The sequence below is a fragment of the Myotis lucifugus genome, unplaced genomic scaffold, assembly GCF_000147115.1.
Source record: "Myotis lucifugus unplaced genomic scaffold, Myoluc2.0 scaffold_10, whole genome shotgun sequence".
NCBI lineage: Eukaryota > Metazoa > Chordata > Mammalia > Chiroptera > Vespertilionidae > Myotis > Myotis lucifugus.
The window spans coordinates 7,288,019-7,304,336 of NW_005871058.1; the positions used below are offsets into that span (position 1 = coordinate 7,288,019).

Here is a 16,318-nt window from a genome sequence, read left to right on the forward strand (position 1 = left end):
TTTTATACAATGGACTAGGTTCAATACAGAAACCCTGGAAGTCATAAAAGGAAGAAACATGCTTGAAATGAACAGCTAAAGTACTACAAGTTTACTGCATACAAATCAATGTAACACTGGGATAGATTGGCAAGGCATTTTCTTCATTTCTCTGTGATTAAGGGAGACTTAGTCCCCACTTTTTCTTCACCCACACATAAATGGTAAAATATTAGCTTCTTCAGATGTAGAGAGGACCGACGACTTCCAAGAGTCCTGCTACTCAAGCAGTCAAAGTCTAGTTATAACAGGGGATCTCAGGTTGACAGCATGACATGTCTTGGGAGCCAGAGTAGAGTCATGGGAGCCTTCAGAGGTAAACCCTACTGATGGGCACAGAAAGGGGCAGGAGAATGCGGCTTTTGGCCACAGGAGGCTTAATGGCCTGGGCCATGGTCTTCAGAAAAATTTGCCCAGTGTTCCCCTTCCATGTCCTCTGAGCCAAACTCCAAACCCTTGGAAATCATGGAGCTGCATCTATCATGCACAGGCAGCATGCTCCCTGGTTTATAAAGTGATCTTCAGTGTCAAGTATCATTATCTCCATTTTACAAGTGAAAAGACTGAGTCTCAGAGAGGTGAAATATTTTTTCCAGGTCCACACACCTACCAATTGATGAAGCTGGGAAACAAAGATAGTTTGTGATGTCAACCAAATTCAATGTCCTTTTACCATGGAAAAATGTAAATATTCAACCCTAATGTAGCAGTGTCCCTTCCCCCTCCCTGGTTACTCTCACATCTGAAGTTTCCTTTATTGGATCTTCTCTAATCTGATTTATATTCTTCTCATACAGATACTTCCATTCTCCAAAGTGTTTTTAGTCACTTATACATGTCTTCTATCCCTGCTGTGTTCTGTGTCATTGCTCCCACTGGCCTGCATTAATGCCACCTCAAAAATCCTATATCAATGGACCTAGTTCAGCTTCTTAAAACTAGAGAGAATTGAGTTGGTGAGATCTACTGATACATTTCTGATTTCCAGAGAACAGCCTGGTAAATTTCCAATAAATGTTTATTGAGTGAACCAATGAATGACCTGCCTTACTCACTCTTGTTTACTTTATCCACCTGCATAATGGGAATGTGAGGACCAGTTATTCATCCATCCTTCTTCCCATCCATCCCTTATTACTCTCCCTTCTCCCTCTACTTATTTGGGCTGAGGTCCCAAATTTGTTCACTCATTCATTTCTCAACCACTAACTGGGCATCTCCTGCATGTCAGAAACTTTCTGTGGTACACGGAGGGGTGTGGCATCCAGATATATTCTTTTAAGTATTTATGGGAAGAGGGACTCCTATAACAGATAATGACAAGCAAAGTATGCTTCAGAAGCCAAAGGAGAAAAATGCCTGTGACTCATGCTACTTCCCAGAAATACTGGAATGCAACCCTGGATGCTGCCTGAATTGCATTTAGGTGCCATTTGGAGAAGATGGCAGATGCCTGATTATCCGGTAGGATGACTCAGTTTGTATAAGCAGAATGCCCCAAGGAAAGGAATTTCCTGGGTCTTTAAGTCATTGCCTTATAGTACAAAACTTGGAGTTCTGTGGACAGAATGTGCAGGCTTCAGTGCTAATGGTTGGGCAGATATTTTAGGATATTTTATCACTTATAGCCAAGGCACACTTAGGACTAATTTTATATATTTAGCCTCTTTTGGAAACTTGGAAATTACCTAGTGTGATCCCTACCACCCATGACCAAAGAACACTGAAGTTGGAAGGAATCTTGGGTGTCACCTAAGTTATCACTCTATCTGAAGCCTCACTCTATCTGAAGCCCTTATATTCTTTTTTGAATAAGAGGCCACTTTTACTTGATCATTTCCAGGGGAGGGTCCCTAGTGATGTCTGGAGCCAGCTCTTCACATTGTTCTTTATTCTCTGTCTCTGTGCTAAGTCACTGAGACTTTGGAGGTATTTGTTATAAAGCATTATCCTAGCAATAGTTGACTATTACATGGAATATTTTGCCAGAACTACCTAAACAATAAGTCCATTATTTTGAGTTGCTGTAGGAAAACTGCCCTTATTTAGGAGGATAGCATTCCCTGATTACAAGCACCTCAAAATAAAGAATCTTGGCTTCTGGAGGCAGGAAAGGGGATAGACTGTCCCAGCTAAATCAATACAGTCAGGGTATGTGAAGAGCACTGATAAGAGTTGATGTCTATAAAGTCCAACTGTCATTTTGTCATCAAGGTCCTCACTAAAGGGTGACTTTTTTCATTCTTTCTGTGTCTTCCTTCTTCATCAAACATTTATTGAGCACCTACTGTGTGCCAGGCCCTATGGTTAAGTGCTGTGAATAAATAAGACACAAATCTTGCCCATCACAATTTAGTAAATAACAGGAATCTAGGTCATTGGTGTTCAGCTGAGAAGAACCAACAATTGCATAACTGACTTATCTGATAAAATGGTGATAAAACTTTATCAGGAGAGTCTTTGGGAACCTGTCACTAAACTCTTCTTATAGGATTAAATTCAGGCTTGTGTTTTTGTGCCAAATCCCACTCTCTAAAATTCAACTGCTGCAAGTGTCCAGACAACTTTGCTAGCAGCTCTTAAAGCAACTGAAGCATTTCCTCTCATTGGGCCCTGAGGAAAACTCAAAACTAGGCTGTGAGGGGCTGTGGTAAAGCAGCTTTGAAGCCCCATTTTGGGGTTGGGGACAGTGATGATTAATGTCAAGGCTTGCTCCTGGGCCAGCATTCTTTTCTCCCCTCAGAGGTGGGGGATGGGGAACTACCCTTGAAGTCCTTCTTAGTAAGCTCTTCAGGAAAAGGGTTTGATATTGGAGATTCCCTCGAAAGCTTGCTGCTCCCCTCACAGGTTTTTCCAGCTTAATCCCTCACTCTCAGGTTTCTCTTTGTCTGGAGCCAGCCCATCCCCACCAGGAATCCTGCCCAGAGGTAGCTCTCTACCACCAAAACCCCCTCCTCCAGGCTGAATCCCAGCCTAACCCTCCCTCCCAGCTTCCCCTTCACCTCATGGCCCCTCCCCCATGCCTGCTGGGCCCTGGGCCCTGGTTCCAGCACAATTTAGAAAAATGTAAATATAATACATCTCTCCCTGCTGCCTCCCTCAACTGATGACCTGCCTCACCATTACAACTGACAGGCTCGGAGTGGGCTCAGCACACTTCCTGTCTGCATGGGTGGTCCTGGGGATCACAGGGAAGGAAGCTGACAGCTGAGAGCAGGGCCAGGGATCACCATGTCAGGCACACCAGAGGCAGTGGGCTGCTTTGGTTTCACTGTTCTCGTTTTTGCTCAAAGCCCAAGACAAGGGCCTTTCTGGAATTGGGGAGGTCTAGGTTGTTGTGAAGGAAGGAGAAAACTTCACTCCACCCCATCCCTTCACTGAAGCCTAAGTTCCTAGGGGTCCTGAATGGTCTGTAGATTCAGTTCCATGAATGAGCCTTTGAGGTGACCTTAGGCAACTGGCATCACCTGCTGGGTCTCTTGGTTCCCAGGAGCATGGTCCAGCTGGTATGTAAAAATTCAGATGCCAGCACTAGAAGAGACCCTGGAGGTCACCTGGTCCAGTAGTTTGAAACTCTTTATTCTTGTCAAGATACTCAATGAAAAATGATTATGCACACCACTCACTTCTATTGGTGAAGCCATGTTTTGAAACCTCCCTTGTTCTCTCACTCAAAAATAATCTAGGAATGTGAGTAAGGGAGGATGGCATTGGCACTGTTTTACTTTATATTTTAAAAATATATTATTAGCAGTAGTGCATTGCTTGTGACTTATTACATAATTGGTTATGACCACAGAACAGTGAGTTGCATCTCTGCAAGGAAAAACTCATCTGGTCTAATTGCCTATACACTTGACCCTTGAATAGCATGGTTTGAACTGCACAGATTTTTTAAAACTCAATGGTACCGATAAATACAGTACTATAAATATATTTTCTCTTCCTGATGATTTTTTAGTAAAATTTTTCTCTAATTTACTTTATTATAAAGATACAGTATATAATACATATAATGTACAAAATATATTAATCCTCACCTGAGGATATTTTTTTTCCATTGAATTTTAGAGAATGTGGAAAGGGAGATGGTAGGTAGAAGAGAGAGAGAGAGAGAGAGAGAGAGAGAGAGAGAGAGAGAGAGAGAAATATTGATATGGGAGAGAAACATCCATTGGTTGCCTCCTGCATGTGTCCTGAGGATCAAACCTGCAACTCAGGTACATGCCCTTGACCAGGAATCAAACCTGTGACCCTTTGGTGAGCAGGTGGATGCTCTAACCACTTAGCACACTGACCAGAGCTATGTGCAGGTGTTGTTGTTTTTTTATTGTGTGGGGGGTCAATGCCTCCAATTCCTGCATTGTTCAAGGGTCAAATATAATGTCAAGGAGGAAAATGAGGCCCAGAGAGATATATGACATGCCCAAGATCACAATGATAGATAAAGGCAGACCTGCATTAACACCCAAGTCTCACCTGACAACCTGGAAAAATGAGGAGAGATACTGATCTGCCCAACAGTGATCATCTGAAAATAAAAGGAACTTTCACTTTGAAGACACGGGGTGCAGAGAAATCAGAAGTAGTGGTATAATTACTATCACCAAGTCTTAGTTATCCATGGGATAGCAGAAATGAGTGCCTCCAACTAAGTTTTGACATGTGTGAACTCCGTCTTCATTCCCACCAAGCTGTTTCCCAGAGCTGCCACCTATGAGCAGCATGGATGGGTTCACATTACGCCTTCTCTTATTTCCCTAGCTTCCTCGCTGGAAAGGAGTTCATAATAGGCCTGCGATGGGGGAGGGTAGAAGGCAGAAGCCAAGGGCAGGAGAGGGAAAGAGGAAGACTTGAAAGGAGGAGGAGGCAGAGAAAGAGAAACAAGGATAACCACCATTCCTGATAATCCACTCCCTGGATTAGCAGCCCATTAAATGAGAATTGATGTCAGCCTGACTAGAAGTGAGGTTGTTTATTCAGTCCTGCTTTACTGGTTTACCCAATATGTTTCCAGTGCCCATGCTGTGGCAGGGGCTGTGCAAGGCCTTGCAATTGGAGGAAGCTGCCTTCGGGAAATTAATTACCAAAAGGCATCACTGATTTTGGAGGCAGCTTGTCTGAAATGCTGTGGAGGAGGGAGCTGAAATACTGAGGATTGGGAGAAGGGTGAGATTAGGGAAGGGAAGGCGCTTTGGGGAGGAGGAGACAGAGCTGGGTTTGGTCATGTGAATGGGAAGGCACAGGGAATTCCAGGGCAAGGGAAATATGCAAGATCAGGCATGAAAGACTGTGGGTAAAAAATGGTTCATTGTGGCTGGACCTCGTATGCATAAAAGGGCCTAGGGTTCAATAAATTGACAGGATGCCCCACGAAGGCCTTGTTAAGGATATGAGACTGGAAGTTTCTGAACAATGGATGATAAGACCAACCCTACCCTCCAAAATAATAAACAGGGCAGTCGTGGGATGGTGGTTGCAAGTGACTGTGTTGAGGGTGTAGTAGAAAAAGCAGCAAGTAGAGGAGGCTAAGAGGCTACCCACAGGAGCAGCTTCCAGAGATACTCCAGGGGAAAGACCCACCCACTGGATGGGACTGTGTGGAGACAGAAAGTGAAGAACAGTGATGCGGAGATTTCTCGGCGAGGGGCCTGAGGATGGTGGGGCCACGGATGTGGTAGATAACTCAGAAAATAGTCACAGGAACTAAGTTTCCAGTCAGGAGGGCTGAGACATGTTTTCCCAGAGATGGATTCTTTTCCTGGTCTTGTCTAAAGTCCCAAAACAGGCCTGAGATGATGGGTGGGAGAGGAGCCTCTTGTTTCCAAACCTGACTTTGTGCTGCTCAGTTGGAAGTTTCTAAAACTTAAGGATGTTCAGTGAGTGGGTAGTTACAGGACAAAGGCACACTAGAGTGGCCAATTCTCTGTCACACACCTCTGCTCAGTCAAATGAAAGCTGCAAAGACCTAATGTTTTCGAAGCAAGCAGTTACCTGCATTTTTTCTATGACAACCAGGTCCTTTCCTGTGACTGTCTGCCCATTTCTCTCTGCCACTGGATCCTTAGGGCCTGCAGGGCCTAGACCCATTTGTTGCCTCTGTGTCCTCAGCGCCTGGCACAGGTCCTGACACACAATTACCCTCAGGAATGGCTTGGAGGGGTGGTACAGAGGGAAAGACTTGAAATTGGAGTTGAACTTAAATCCTGAGTCTGAGTGAGAGCATTCCACTCTGTCCACTTCCACTAATGACTTGATCCCTGAAGGCAAAGGAGCAAATTAAAACCAGAAGTGACTTTTCTTTGAGGGAAATCCTGATAATAAACAAGGTTTACTTTGTTCTTGGGAGATGAAAATTGCTGCATATTAAAAATACATATAAATATGTTTACGGTGAAAAGGAAGGCTGGCCCAAATATCATAGAGCAAAGAGAAATGGGGTCTCTATTTCCCTGCTGCTGAAGGAAGGGGAGTTAAAGAGACATTCATTCAAGAAATATTTTATTGAGCTTTTACTATGTTCCAGGAACTGTGCTGAGTGTTGTAACTAGAGAGGAATAAAGCTCAGTCTCTGCCCCTAAAGCACTCACATTTTCTCCTATATCGAAGCAAGTATAAGAGAGGAACTGAGGATGGGAGAACCAAAAATGCTTCCAAGAGATATGTTTGAGTCTGCACAGCTCAGCTAGAACTTGTTGCAGGCAGATAAGCAAATTCAGACCTAGTAACATGAGAAAACCAGATGTAAATATGGGGCATCATGAAGAGCATACAAAGCAGGAGCCAGTTCATATTATGCTAGGAGACTTGAATTTTATCTTAAAGTCAGTAACACTGAAGGGTTTTAAATAGAAAAGATAACATGCTCTGGATTGCATTTTAGAAAAGTTATTTTTAAAAGTGAGAAGGAGAAGGGGAAGAGGGAGAGAGAAAGGAAGCTGGGAGATAAGTTAGGAGGTATTTGTAGTAGATCAAGGAGGAGTGACTTTAATGGGAATTAAAAATTCTTGGTAGAGGCAAAGTTAGTGAGGTAAGGAACCATAAGCAAAAAAGACTCAGGATCATACTGAGCAGGCTTCTAGCCAACTCGAGTTGATGCAAAGTCAGAGAGGAGTCATGGAGAACACAGGGTCTATATCAAGTCATGGATGCTTTCCTAAACCCAGGAGTCCAAGCTTACAATTTCATGAGACAACTGGGATGCAGCTGCAAGGGTGTTGATGTCCTGGTCCCTGAGGTGGACCTGCCCCATGCATTTCCATCAGCTGGGCAATTCTTACAGGATTTGGTGTACATACCCAAAGAGCAGGGGAAACCAACAGCCCCTGGCCCTTCAGAATAATTATCCGGCTTTCACTCCAAATAAATGAATAAGTAAATATGCAATCATCAATACACCTCTTATTCTATTACAATTTGACAGGATGAAAACTCAGGATTGCACAAAATGAGATTTCCTCTAATGACTCTGTGAATAACAGAAGAAATTCATCTCATTCCCCACATTAGTAGTCCAAGGGCCTCAGAGCTTGGGTGTGTTTAAGAAGATGGCAGAAGACTCTAAGAAGGATAACTGAATTCCTGAATCAGGAGTACAATAAATTATTTTTTGGATGACTAGAAGAAAAGTTTGTGGGTTATAGATAAACAAATGTCAAAAAGAACACATTTGAGATGTCAGACTTGTCATGTAGAGCCCTAAGGGCTTGAGGTTCTCTGAAAGGACATCTTGGAATGTTTATATCTCAGGCTTCTGAGGGTGAGTCAGATTTGCTTGGGAGTCTGGGACCCTCAGTCTTTAAACATTACTACCCAACCTCACACTAATGGGGTGGGAAGACCCTCCAGGGTTCACGACATTCAGGGGTTTTACACTGTGTTTAGTCCATTTCTAGATTAAAGAGAAAGAAACTGGACTCCTGACAATACCAACTGTGGCTAATATTCATTGAAAACCTATGTACATCAAGCACTGTTTTTTTAGCTACTTTATATACATCACTTACTTCTCAGAATCATCCTAATAGGGTAGGTGCTATTATCATCAACCCCACTTTTGAGATGAGCAAATTGGGCCTGGTTGAACTTAAATATCAAGCTCAGAGTCATGTAACTAGCTGCAGCAGACTTAAGATTCAAAGGCTGGTTGGTTTGACTCCAGAACCCGCTTTTAACCACACTTAGCCTACCTATACTGTTAGATGAAGCTGTCATTTAGTAAAGTTTATTCTACAGCCTTTGGTTATAACTGGAAGCAAAAAATCCCTTAAAGGGCAAAGAGGATAATCCAGAGATGAAAAGAATGAAAGGACTCTAACTCAGAATCACTGTCCTTGTACTTATATAAAATATGAAATAAAATAGCCACATCTCTAAAATGATTGACAGCAAAATGGCCTACCGAATTCTGTGATGGACTTTCTGTGAAACCCAGCTTAGAAAACCCATGTGTGATCCAGGCTTCCTCATCCAGACAAAACTGAATCAATATCAGATTGTTGACTGAATCAATATCAACTTGAACTGTTGAAGAGACTCTTCTGGTCTTCAAATTTGCTCCTCTAAGTACTTAATGTTTGATGAATGAATAAATTAATGAGTCTACCTGTGTTACCTCATTCCTTCCTTAGGTTTTACTATCTCCCTTCTATACTTGCTGCCCATTTCCTCAAGGGAAATAGAGTTCATACATAGTCACAGCATTAGCCAAGATTTCATAACTGTTCCCTGTGCCCTGATATGAAATGCAAACTTGTCTGATCTTCAGGGTTCTCTGTTAATCCCAGGTCTTTACCTGAACCCTCCCTACCTAAAAAACAACATTTGCATTTGCCAGCCCTTTTCCTTAGCATACTCTACCTTACTCTTATTATTGATATGCAAATCCTCAGAATGAGAATGGAACTTGGAGATCAAGTCCTGCCTCTTTCCCAGAGTTGGAAAACTCTGCAGAACATCCTTGAACCACCATCAACCAAGCCCTGCTTTGAAAAATGATCCTTCATTTGCCACTTAAAATGATAAGAAACTTACCTCTGTTAAGAAACCTTCCCTTAATAATTAATAAATTCATAGTGGCCAAGACATGGAAACAACCAAAGTGTCCTGTGATAGAGGACTCCATAAAGAAGATGTGGTACATATACACAATGGAATACTACTCAGCCATGAGAAAAGATGAAATACTGCCATTTGCAACAACGTGGATGGATCTTAAGAATATTATGCTAAGTAAAATAAGACAGTCAGGAAAAGCTAAGAACCATATGATTTCACTCATATGTGGGATATAAAATGGAAACCCGTGAACATAAACAGTAGTGTGGTGGTTGCCAGAGGGAAGGAGATTGGGGGAGAAGGGGGTCCTACTATATAGCGACAGTAGAAGATTTTAGTTTAGGTGGTGGGCACACAGTGCAATATACAGATCTTATAACATAGAAACCACACCTGAAACCTACATGATCATGTCGATCAATGTCCCCATAGTAAACTTAATTTAAAAATAAATTCATTCATTTGTTTTTATTTATCAGACATATTATCTGCCTGTTATGTGCCAGGAAATGTACAATATTCTGGAGGATATGGAGATGAATAAGCCTTAGTCCCTACTGACTGATCTTTGGAATCTAATAGAGTGAGTCTGCTGAAGAAAAGATATGTGAGCAATATTACCATGATTCTGCAAGATACATCATCAGTGTATGTATCAAATGCAATGCTGAGACAGAAAAGCAAATAATTAATGATTCCTCCATAGAATCAATTTCACTCTCTATACTCTTGGTGTGAATTTTTCCCAGAAATCACCAAGTCTTCTAGTTGTCGTTTTTTCCTCTTCAAATGAATTTGTAATTACCCAAGTTTGAGACAGAGTGGCTGTCTATTCAATGATACAATGGCTCACAAATTGGAGCATATTTCCCTATACTCTGCCTTCCTAGGGCCCAGGGCCATTAAGAGAAACAACACTTGACACTTCACATAGATTTTATATGTGCTAGACACTCTTCTAAGAACTTTACAGATATTGATTCATTAAATACAACAATCCTATAAGGTAGATGATTATTATTATTATTATTATTATTATTATTTAAAGCTAAAGCTAATTGAGACACCAAGGTTGGCCACTTACCTAAAGCTGCCTAGCTAGTTGGTGATAAAGCTAGATTTTGAACCTAAGGCATGTGGCTCAAGGGTCTTTGATCTTAATCACTCAAAAGAGAAAGCTTTGAAATAGCTATCTGGACGGACAGCCATGTAAAACCTACACAGATAATTGGGTGGTAATGGGAGGGGACTGGAATTGGAGGGGGGAGGTTGGCAGACAGGGCTCAAAGATTTCTCATATAAACGTTTTCCAAATGGAAGCCTCAAATCTCTGGCAACCAATTTTTACTGAGAGGATGGTAGGCATAGAATAGCATCTTAAATACAAGTAATCGTCTCTGTGTAAAAATCTAGTTGGAGAGAGATTAGAGGTAGCACTTAACTAAAGGTGAAAAGCATAAGGGAGCTATGTGTTTACATAAACTGGGTCTTGATGTTTTCTTTTCCTATTATTCCTGAAACAGACACAATGATTGTTTCTTCTCTGGTGAGTTTATTTAGAATACAAAGCTCAGGTTTTGCCTGGAATTTTAGATCCCCAGAGCTAGAACAGAAATTTTGAGGTCATCTAAAGCTGTAAGGAATAAGTCCTTTTCTCTACCCTTAATACACACAAACACACACACACACACACACACACACACACACACACTTTTACAACACAGAAGAGGATAAATATCCATTAGAAATAAGATGTAAAGTACCTGATGCCCAGAAAGGCATTAGTGGCCCTCTATTAAAAGTGATTAACCAAAGTAGGCAGGAGTCATCATGAAAATACAATGATATTAGGTATTGAGTGATTCTTTTGTTGGATCTGATTGATGTTTTTCCAACACTCTAGATTGAATAAATGTTTAGATTATATGTCTGACCTCTTGGTCCTATGTTTTTAATTCATTAGTTCCAAGTCTTGGAAAGAGGATTCTCAAATATCCACCTCAATAAAATATCATAATTATTCACAAGTAGCCAGGAGTTTGAAGGCAGCTGGTCTAAGTTGGGACACTTCTCATAATGGAAAACTCATGGCTTCTGAACCACATGTAAAACCACTGTGTTTTATCAGTCTGTACTACATGCACTCCTATTTTAAAGCCTATTCAAGAACAACTGGAGTCCCGGTAACTAGAAATCTATTTCTCACCCCTAAATATCCTCAGGTTTTTTAAAGAAAAGTTGACATCTTACCCAGACCTACCTTATCAGAGTGGGGGACTCTCCTGTACTCTCCATGTCAAAGATGTATATAACTCGTGTTCCAAGTGTGATAGGACTAGTTTACTTTTCCTTAATGGAAACTCTGTCCTTGAATTTCAGACTTCACTATTTCTCTTTCAGCTTTATCAATGATAGAAGCCATGCAAAGGGACCCAAGAGACCAAACTTCTCATTTCAAGATGAGGAGAGGAAGCTCAAGGAGAAGAGAGCATCATCCTAGTATCAACTTGGTGATAAAAGTTGTTCCTGGTTCTCATTCCAGGATTCTTTCTGCTGTACACTCCTCTACTTTTATGTGGCACTGAAGGTGACATTGTGTAACCAGGAAGCCCAGGAAGGTGCAGTGCCTGTCCCAGTCATTTCCCTAACCCTCTCCTCACTCCTCTCCCAGATCACATGTCTGAACCTGCATCCAGTGGAAGGAAAGATCATTAGCTCTTACTCATTTCCATGTACTCTGGAGTCAGTCCAGTGTATGGTTCCAAGCTGTAGTCTAGGTCCCACTGCTCTGGATGCCTTGAATGGGCAGAGTCAGTTTCTCCAGGTTCTGTTTCATCTTTCAGCTTCCGAAATAGTTTCTTTAGCTTCCTGGAAAAGAAATGGACCAGTCACCAAAAGCCTCTGGAGGACAGAGTTCTGCAGACAGAAAGGAGAAACAAACTAAGTGTTGACACTAAAGTTATCTCTGACACAAGGACAGATAAAGGGATATGGAGGAGACTGTTTTTTTCTTAAAGACAATCTGAGAAGGTCTTCATCAGGATAATGAAAGGTTCCCCCACAAAGGATCATGAAAGAAACTAAATTCTTCTTGCATTTTAATAAGCAATAAGAGACTTGGCCCTGTCTGCCAAATACTGAGATAGTCCTATCATCTAGCAGGTGACCTGTCTGCCCTCTTTATGGGGAAGAGAGGGTGGCCAGAAAATAGCAGAAAGATGCTCTCCTTCAGAGTCTAACATTTTTCAGGTCTTAATAACACAAATAGCACCATCTTTCCATTAAAGCCAGGCAAAACACTGTCTACCACTTCTATGTGTTGAAATCAATCTCCTCCCAATTCATGTCAAAGTTCTAAACCCTAATGTGACTGTATTTAGAGACAGGGCTTTCAGGAGGTCTTTAAGGTCAAATGAGGTCATAAATGTAGGGTCCTAACCAATAGGATTGGTACCCTTATGAAACAAGGAAGATACAGTGATCTCTCTGTGTTTACCAGGTGAGGACACAGTGAGGAGATGGTCATCTGCAAGCCAGCAAGAAGGCCCTCACTAGAAACTAAACTCTTCTAGTACTTAATTTTGAACTTTCCAGCCTCCAGCACCTTGATAAAAATAAGTTTCTGTTGTTTAAGCTATGTAGTCTGTGGCATTTTGTTATGGCAGCCCAAGCAGACTAAATCAATCACATGCAGGACTTTTTTGGTCATGATAACAAGACAATAATGGCTCATCCTCTAGGGTTTGTATAAGGAATAAGTGAGAGAACGTTTATATAATTTTTAGCACAGTTTCTGGGCATGGTAAGTATTCAATAGATGGTAGCTATTATCATTTTAATATTAAATGTTAAAATATACCTGAGGGTATAGTCTTTTCATACTTCCCATTGATGCACAATACATAGACAATGAAATTAGATGAAGGAGCAGGCTGCCAATTCTGCTAACTATTCTATGAGAAATTTCCTAGGAGATAGTTTAGAGGAGAACAGAAGAACAGATAGAATCATAGACTTGAAGAATTTAAAGGGATTTTGAAGTCCATGTTCCATCTAAATGCAGGACACCACCCCCGCCCTCCACATTCCTCACACAAGATCATGCCATCCCTGTGTGGCTATTTCCAGACTAGCACTCCTGTCAACATTAGGCATTTATTGTTAGAAAGTGCTTCTAACAGTTTATGGAAATCTAATAATTAAAAATTATGTTCTAATCAATGTCTTTCTAATATCAATTGCCATCAAGAAGATGTAGTATAGGGTAGTGGGTAAAGTCTGATCTTTGAGATCAGAAAATAGTTGTTTAAAGCCCAGATTCACAATTCACCAGCTGTAGTTTCTTAAGCCAGTTATTAAAACTCCGTAAGTTTTACTTTCTTATCAATGAGCAAATGTTAACTAGCCCACAGGGTTAGTTAAAGGAGATAATCTATGTAACATGCTGCATTTTGGGCTTGGTACATGCTAAGAGCTCACTAAATATATCTATCACTGGCTCTATCATCATCATCATCATCATCATAATCATCATCATCACTACCACCACCACCACCAACATCATCATCAAAGGAGGATTTAAAGAATAAGTTGAGATCCATTTAAGCAGCAGTAAAATAAAATATTTCATAATAAATTAGCAAGCGATAATTCTGTGACATTAAGAAATTGAGAAAAACCCAGATGGAGCCTGAAGATTCTGAAGCCAAATAGAGTAGACCAGCTGAGACCCTATCTGTGAGTCAGAACAAAAGAGAAGAGAGAGAAAGAGAGAAGAAAAGAAGGACAGAGTGGAAGAGGAGACAGGAGGTGGGAAAGGAGGTCAAGAATCAGAAGTCAAATTGAGACTTCTCCTTCAGATATCAGTAATCAGAAAATTTGGCTAAATCTTTAGTAAAAACTAATTAGTGGCTTTAATTAAACATGGAAAATCGAACACATGCATATATCTTTATCTACTTCTGAAATGCTACAAAAATAATAATGAATTTTAAAATGTATGAAACCACAAGGTTAAAGAAAACAGTCATGAATACAGTAGTGTATTGAGAGATGTAATGAATGCCTTGGAAGATGAACACTGATGAAGAGTTAGCAAAGCTGTTATGGTTGAATACCAAGGGCCTATAGTAAAAGACATCATAGAAAAGCAAGCCAGCTCATGCTGCAAAATATCAGAGAGGCTCAGAAATCGCAGGCACCACATATCACCAAAGGCAGTTGGTAGTGACTGGTCAATGCACTGTTTAAGGAACAGTAGGCCCTAATGTGTCTGCCTATCCATATTTTCCAAGTGACTACCACTTTCTAACACCAGCAGGAGCAAAGAGTTTATTTTGAGGAGAAAATGAACCAGGAAAACTCTAGATCTGAAATAAAACCAATAAAATAATGGGAAGTTAAAAATAAATAAACTCTAAAAAAAAGTACAAAAGACAAATAAATGGACAATAGAAAAGATAAGAAAATTAATCAATCTAGGAACTCCAATATAATGAGAAAGACAAGACCAAGAAAATGGTGGGGAAGAAAATACATAAGAAATACAAGGAAATGTCCCTGAGGTGAAGAATATGCATTTTCTGGTTGGAAAAACCTACTCAGCATAATGGTTAAAAAAAAAAAATGGATCTCTGCCAAAGCACATCACCATGAGATTTCAGAAATCTAAGAATAATGAAAAGGATTCTAAAAGCTTCCAGGTACAGAAGGACAAACATAAATTCTTTAAAAATTATTTGGAATCAAAATGATATTAGAATTCTCAACATCAGCCATTGACACTGGAAAATTCTAGGGAAATGTATTAACATTAAAGAGGTAAAGATTTTAGCACAGAATTCTATACCCAGCCAAAGTATACATCAAGTGCAAAGGCAGAATAAAACCATCTTTACATATGCAAGTTTTCCTAAAAGATATCCTTCTGTGCATCATCCATCCTCAAGATATTCCAGGAGGATGAATTTCACCAACCAAGGATATAAAGCAAAAAAAAAAGTCAATATATAACCCAGCAAACAAGGAATCCATCAGAAAAAGGAGGCATTGAATCAAACTCAGATTGATAGCTGTATAGAAGGTTCCAGTTTATGGGTATGCTCTCCAGGAAAAAATAAATGCAACCAATAAGATATCTGATGTATTTGATGAGGTAGTGTAGCTAAAAAAGTGAACACAAGCAAGTGTTGACAATAATGTGTAATGAGTGTTATGAAGGAAGAAGTTTAGGTAATTATGAGAATACTAGAGGCCTTGTGCACAAATTTGAGCATGGGTGGGAACTGGCTGGCTCGCCCCCGATTGGGGCTGATCAGGGCTGGGCCAGCTGGAGGGAGGGGCCCTGGGAAGTTGGCCATTGTCCCCGCCCCCAATCGGGGCCCCATCAGGGCCAGGCTGGCAGGGGGAGAGGGGCCACAAGAGGTTGGCCAGCCCCGCCCCTGATTGGGGGATTATCAGGGGTGGGGCCGGCCAGCCAACCTCCTGCAGCCCCTTCCCCAGGCCAGCCCCACCCCCGGGCTGGCCAGGGGGAGGGGCGTGTTATAGTGACCTGTCGTTCTGGTCATTCCATCGTTCCGGTCGCCTGGCTTTTATATATGTAGGTAACAAAGAAACCTAACTTTGCCTAAAGCAGAGGACGTTTCCCTAAGGAAGAGATGTATAAATCAAATAAATGACAAGAGATGATAGAAAAAGCATGGGAGAGAGCGAGAGTGTGTGACAGGTGAATGTATGTTCTAGGCCAGTGATGGCGAACCTATGACACACGTGTCAGAGGGGACACACGAACTCATTTTTTGGTTGATTTTTCTTTGTTAAATGGCATTTAAATATATAAAATAAATATCAAAAATATAAGTATTTGTTTTACTATGGTTGCAAATATCAAAAAAAATCTATATGTGACAGGGCACCAGAGTTAAGTTAGGGTTTTTCAAAATGCTGACACGCCGAGCTCAAAAGGTTCGCCATCACTGTTCTAGGCCCATGGAATTATTTGTGCAACAGCCAAAGGTAAATGTGAAAATGGCTCAGAGGAGAAACTGAAAGTTCAAAATGTTTGGGGCACAGAGCAGGAAAGAGGAAGTGACAAAAGATAAGACAAGTTCATGGCACTGAAGGTATCGTACAGTGCTTTAGTAAGAGATTATGGAAGCAGAGTCTAGGTGATTGCAATGAACATGGAGAGATGTAGACAGATTGAGACATGCTTAGAAGATAA

The 16,318-nt window shown here is 41.0% G+C and overlaps 1 protein-coding gene across 1 annotated transcript in view; it reads right to left on the reverse strand.

Annotated features, from left to right (window-relative positions):
* The window catches only part of ANO2 (anoctamin 2), a 290,309-nt gene that overhangs the window by 24,996 nt on the left and 248,995 nt on the right, over positions 1-16,318 (reverse strand). The window contains exon 22 of the mRNA XM_023749823.1: positions 11,819-11,964. Coding sequence (XP_023605591.1) covers positions 11,819-11,964 — 146 coding nt within the window. The remainder of the gene's footprint in view (positions 1-11,818; positions 11,965-16,318) is intronic.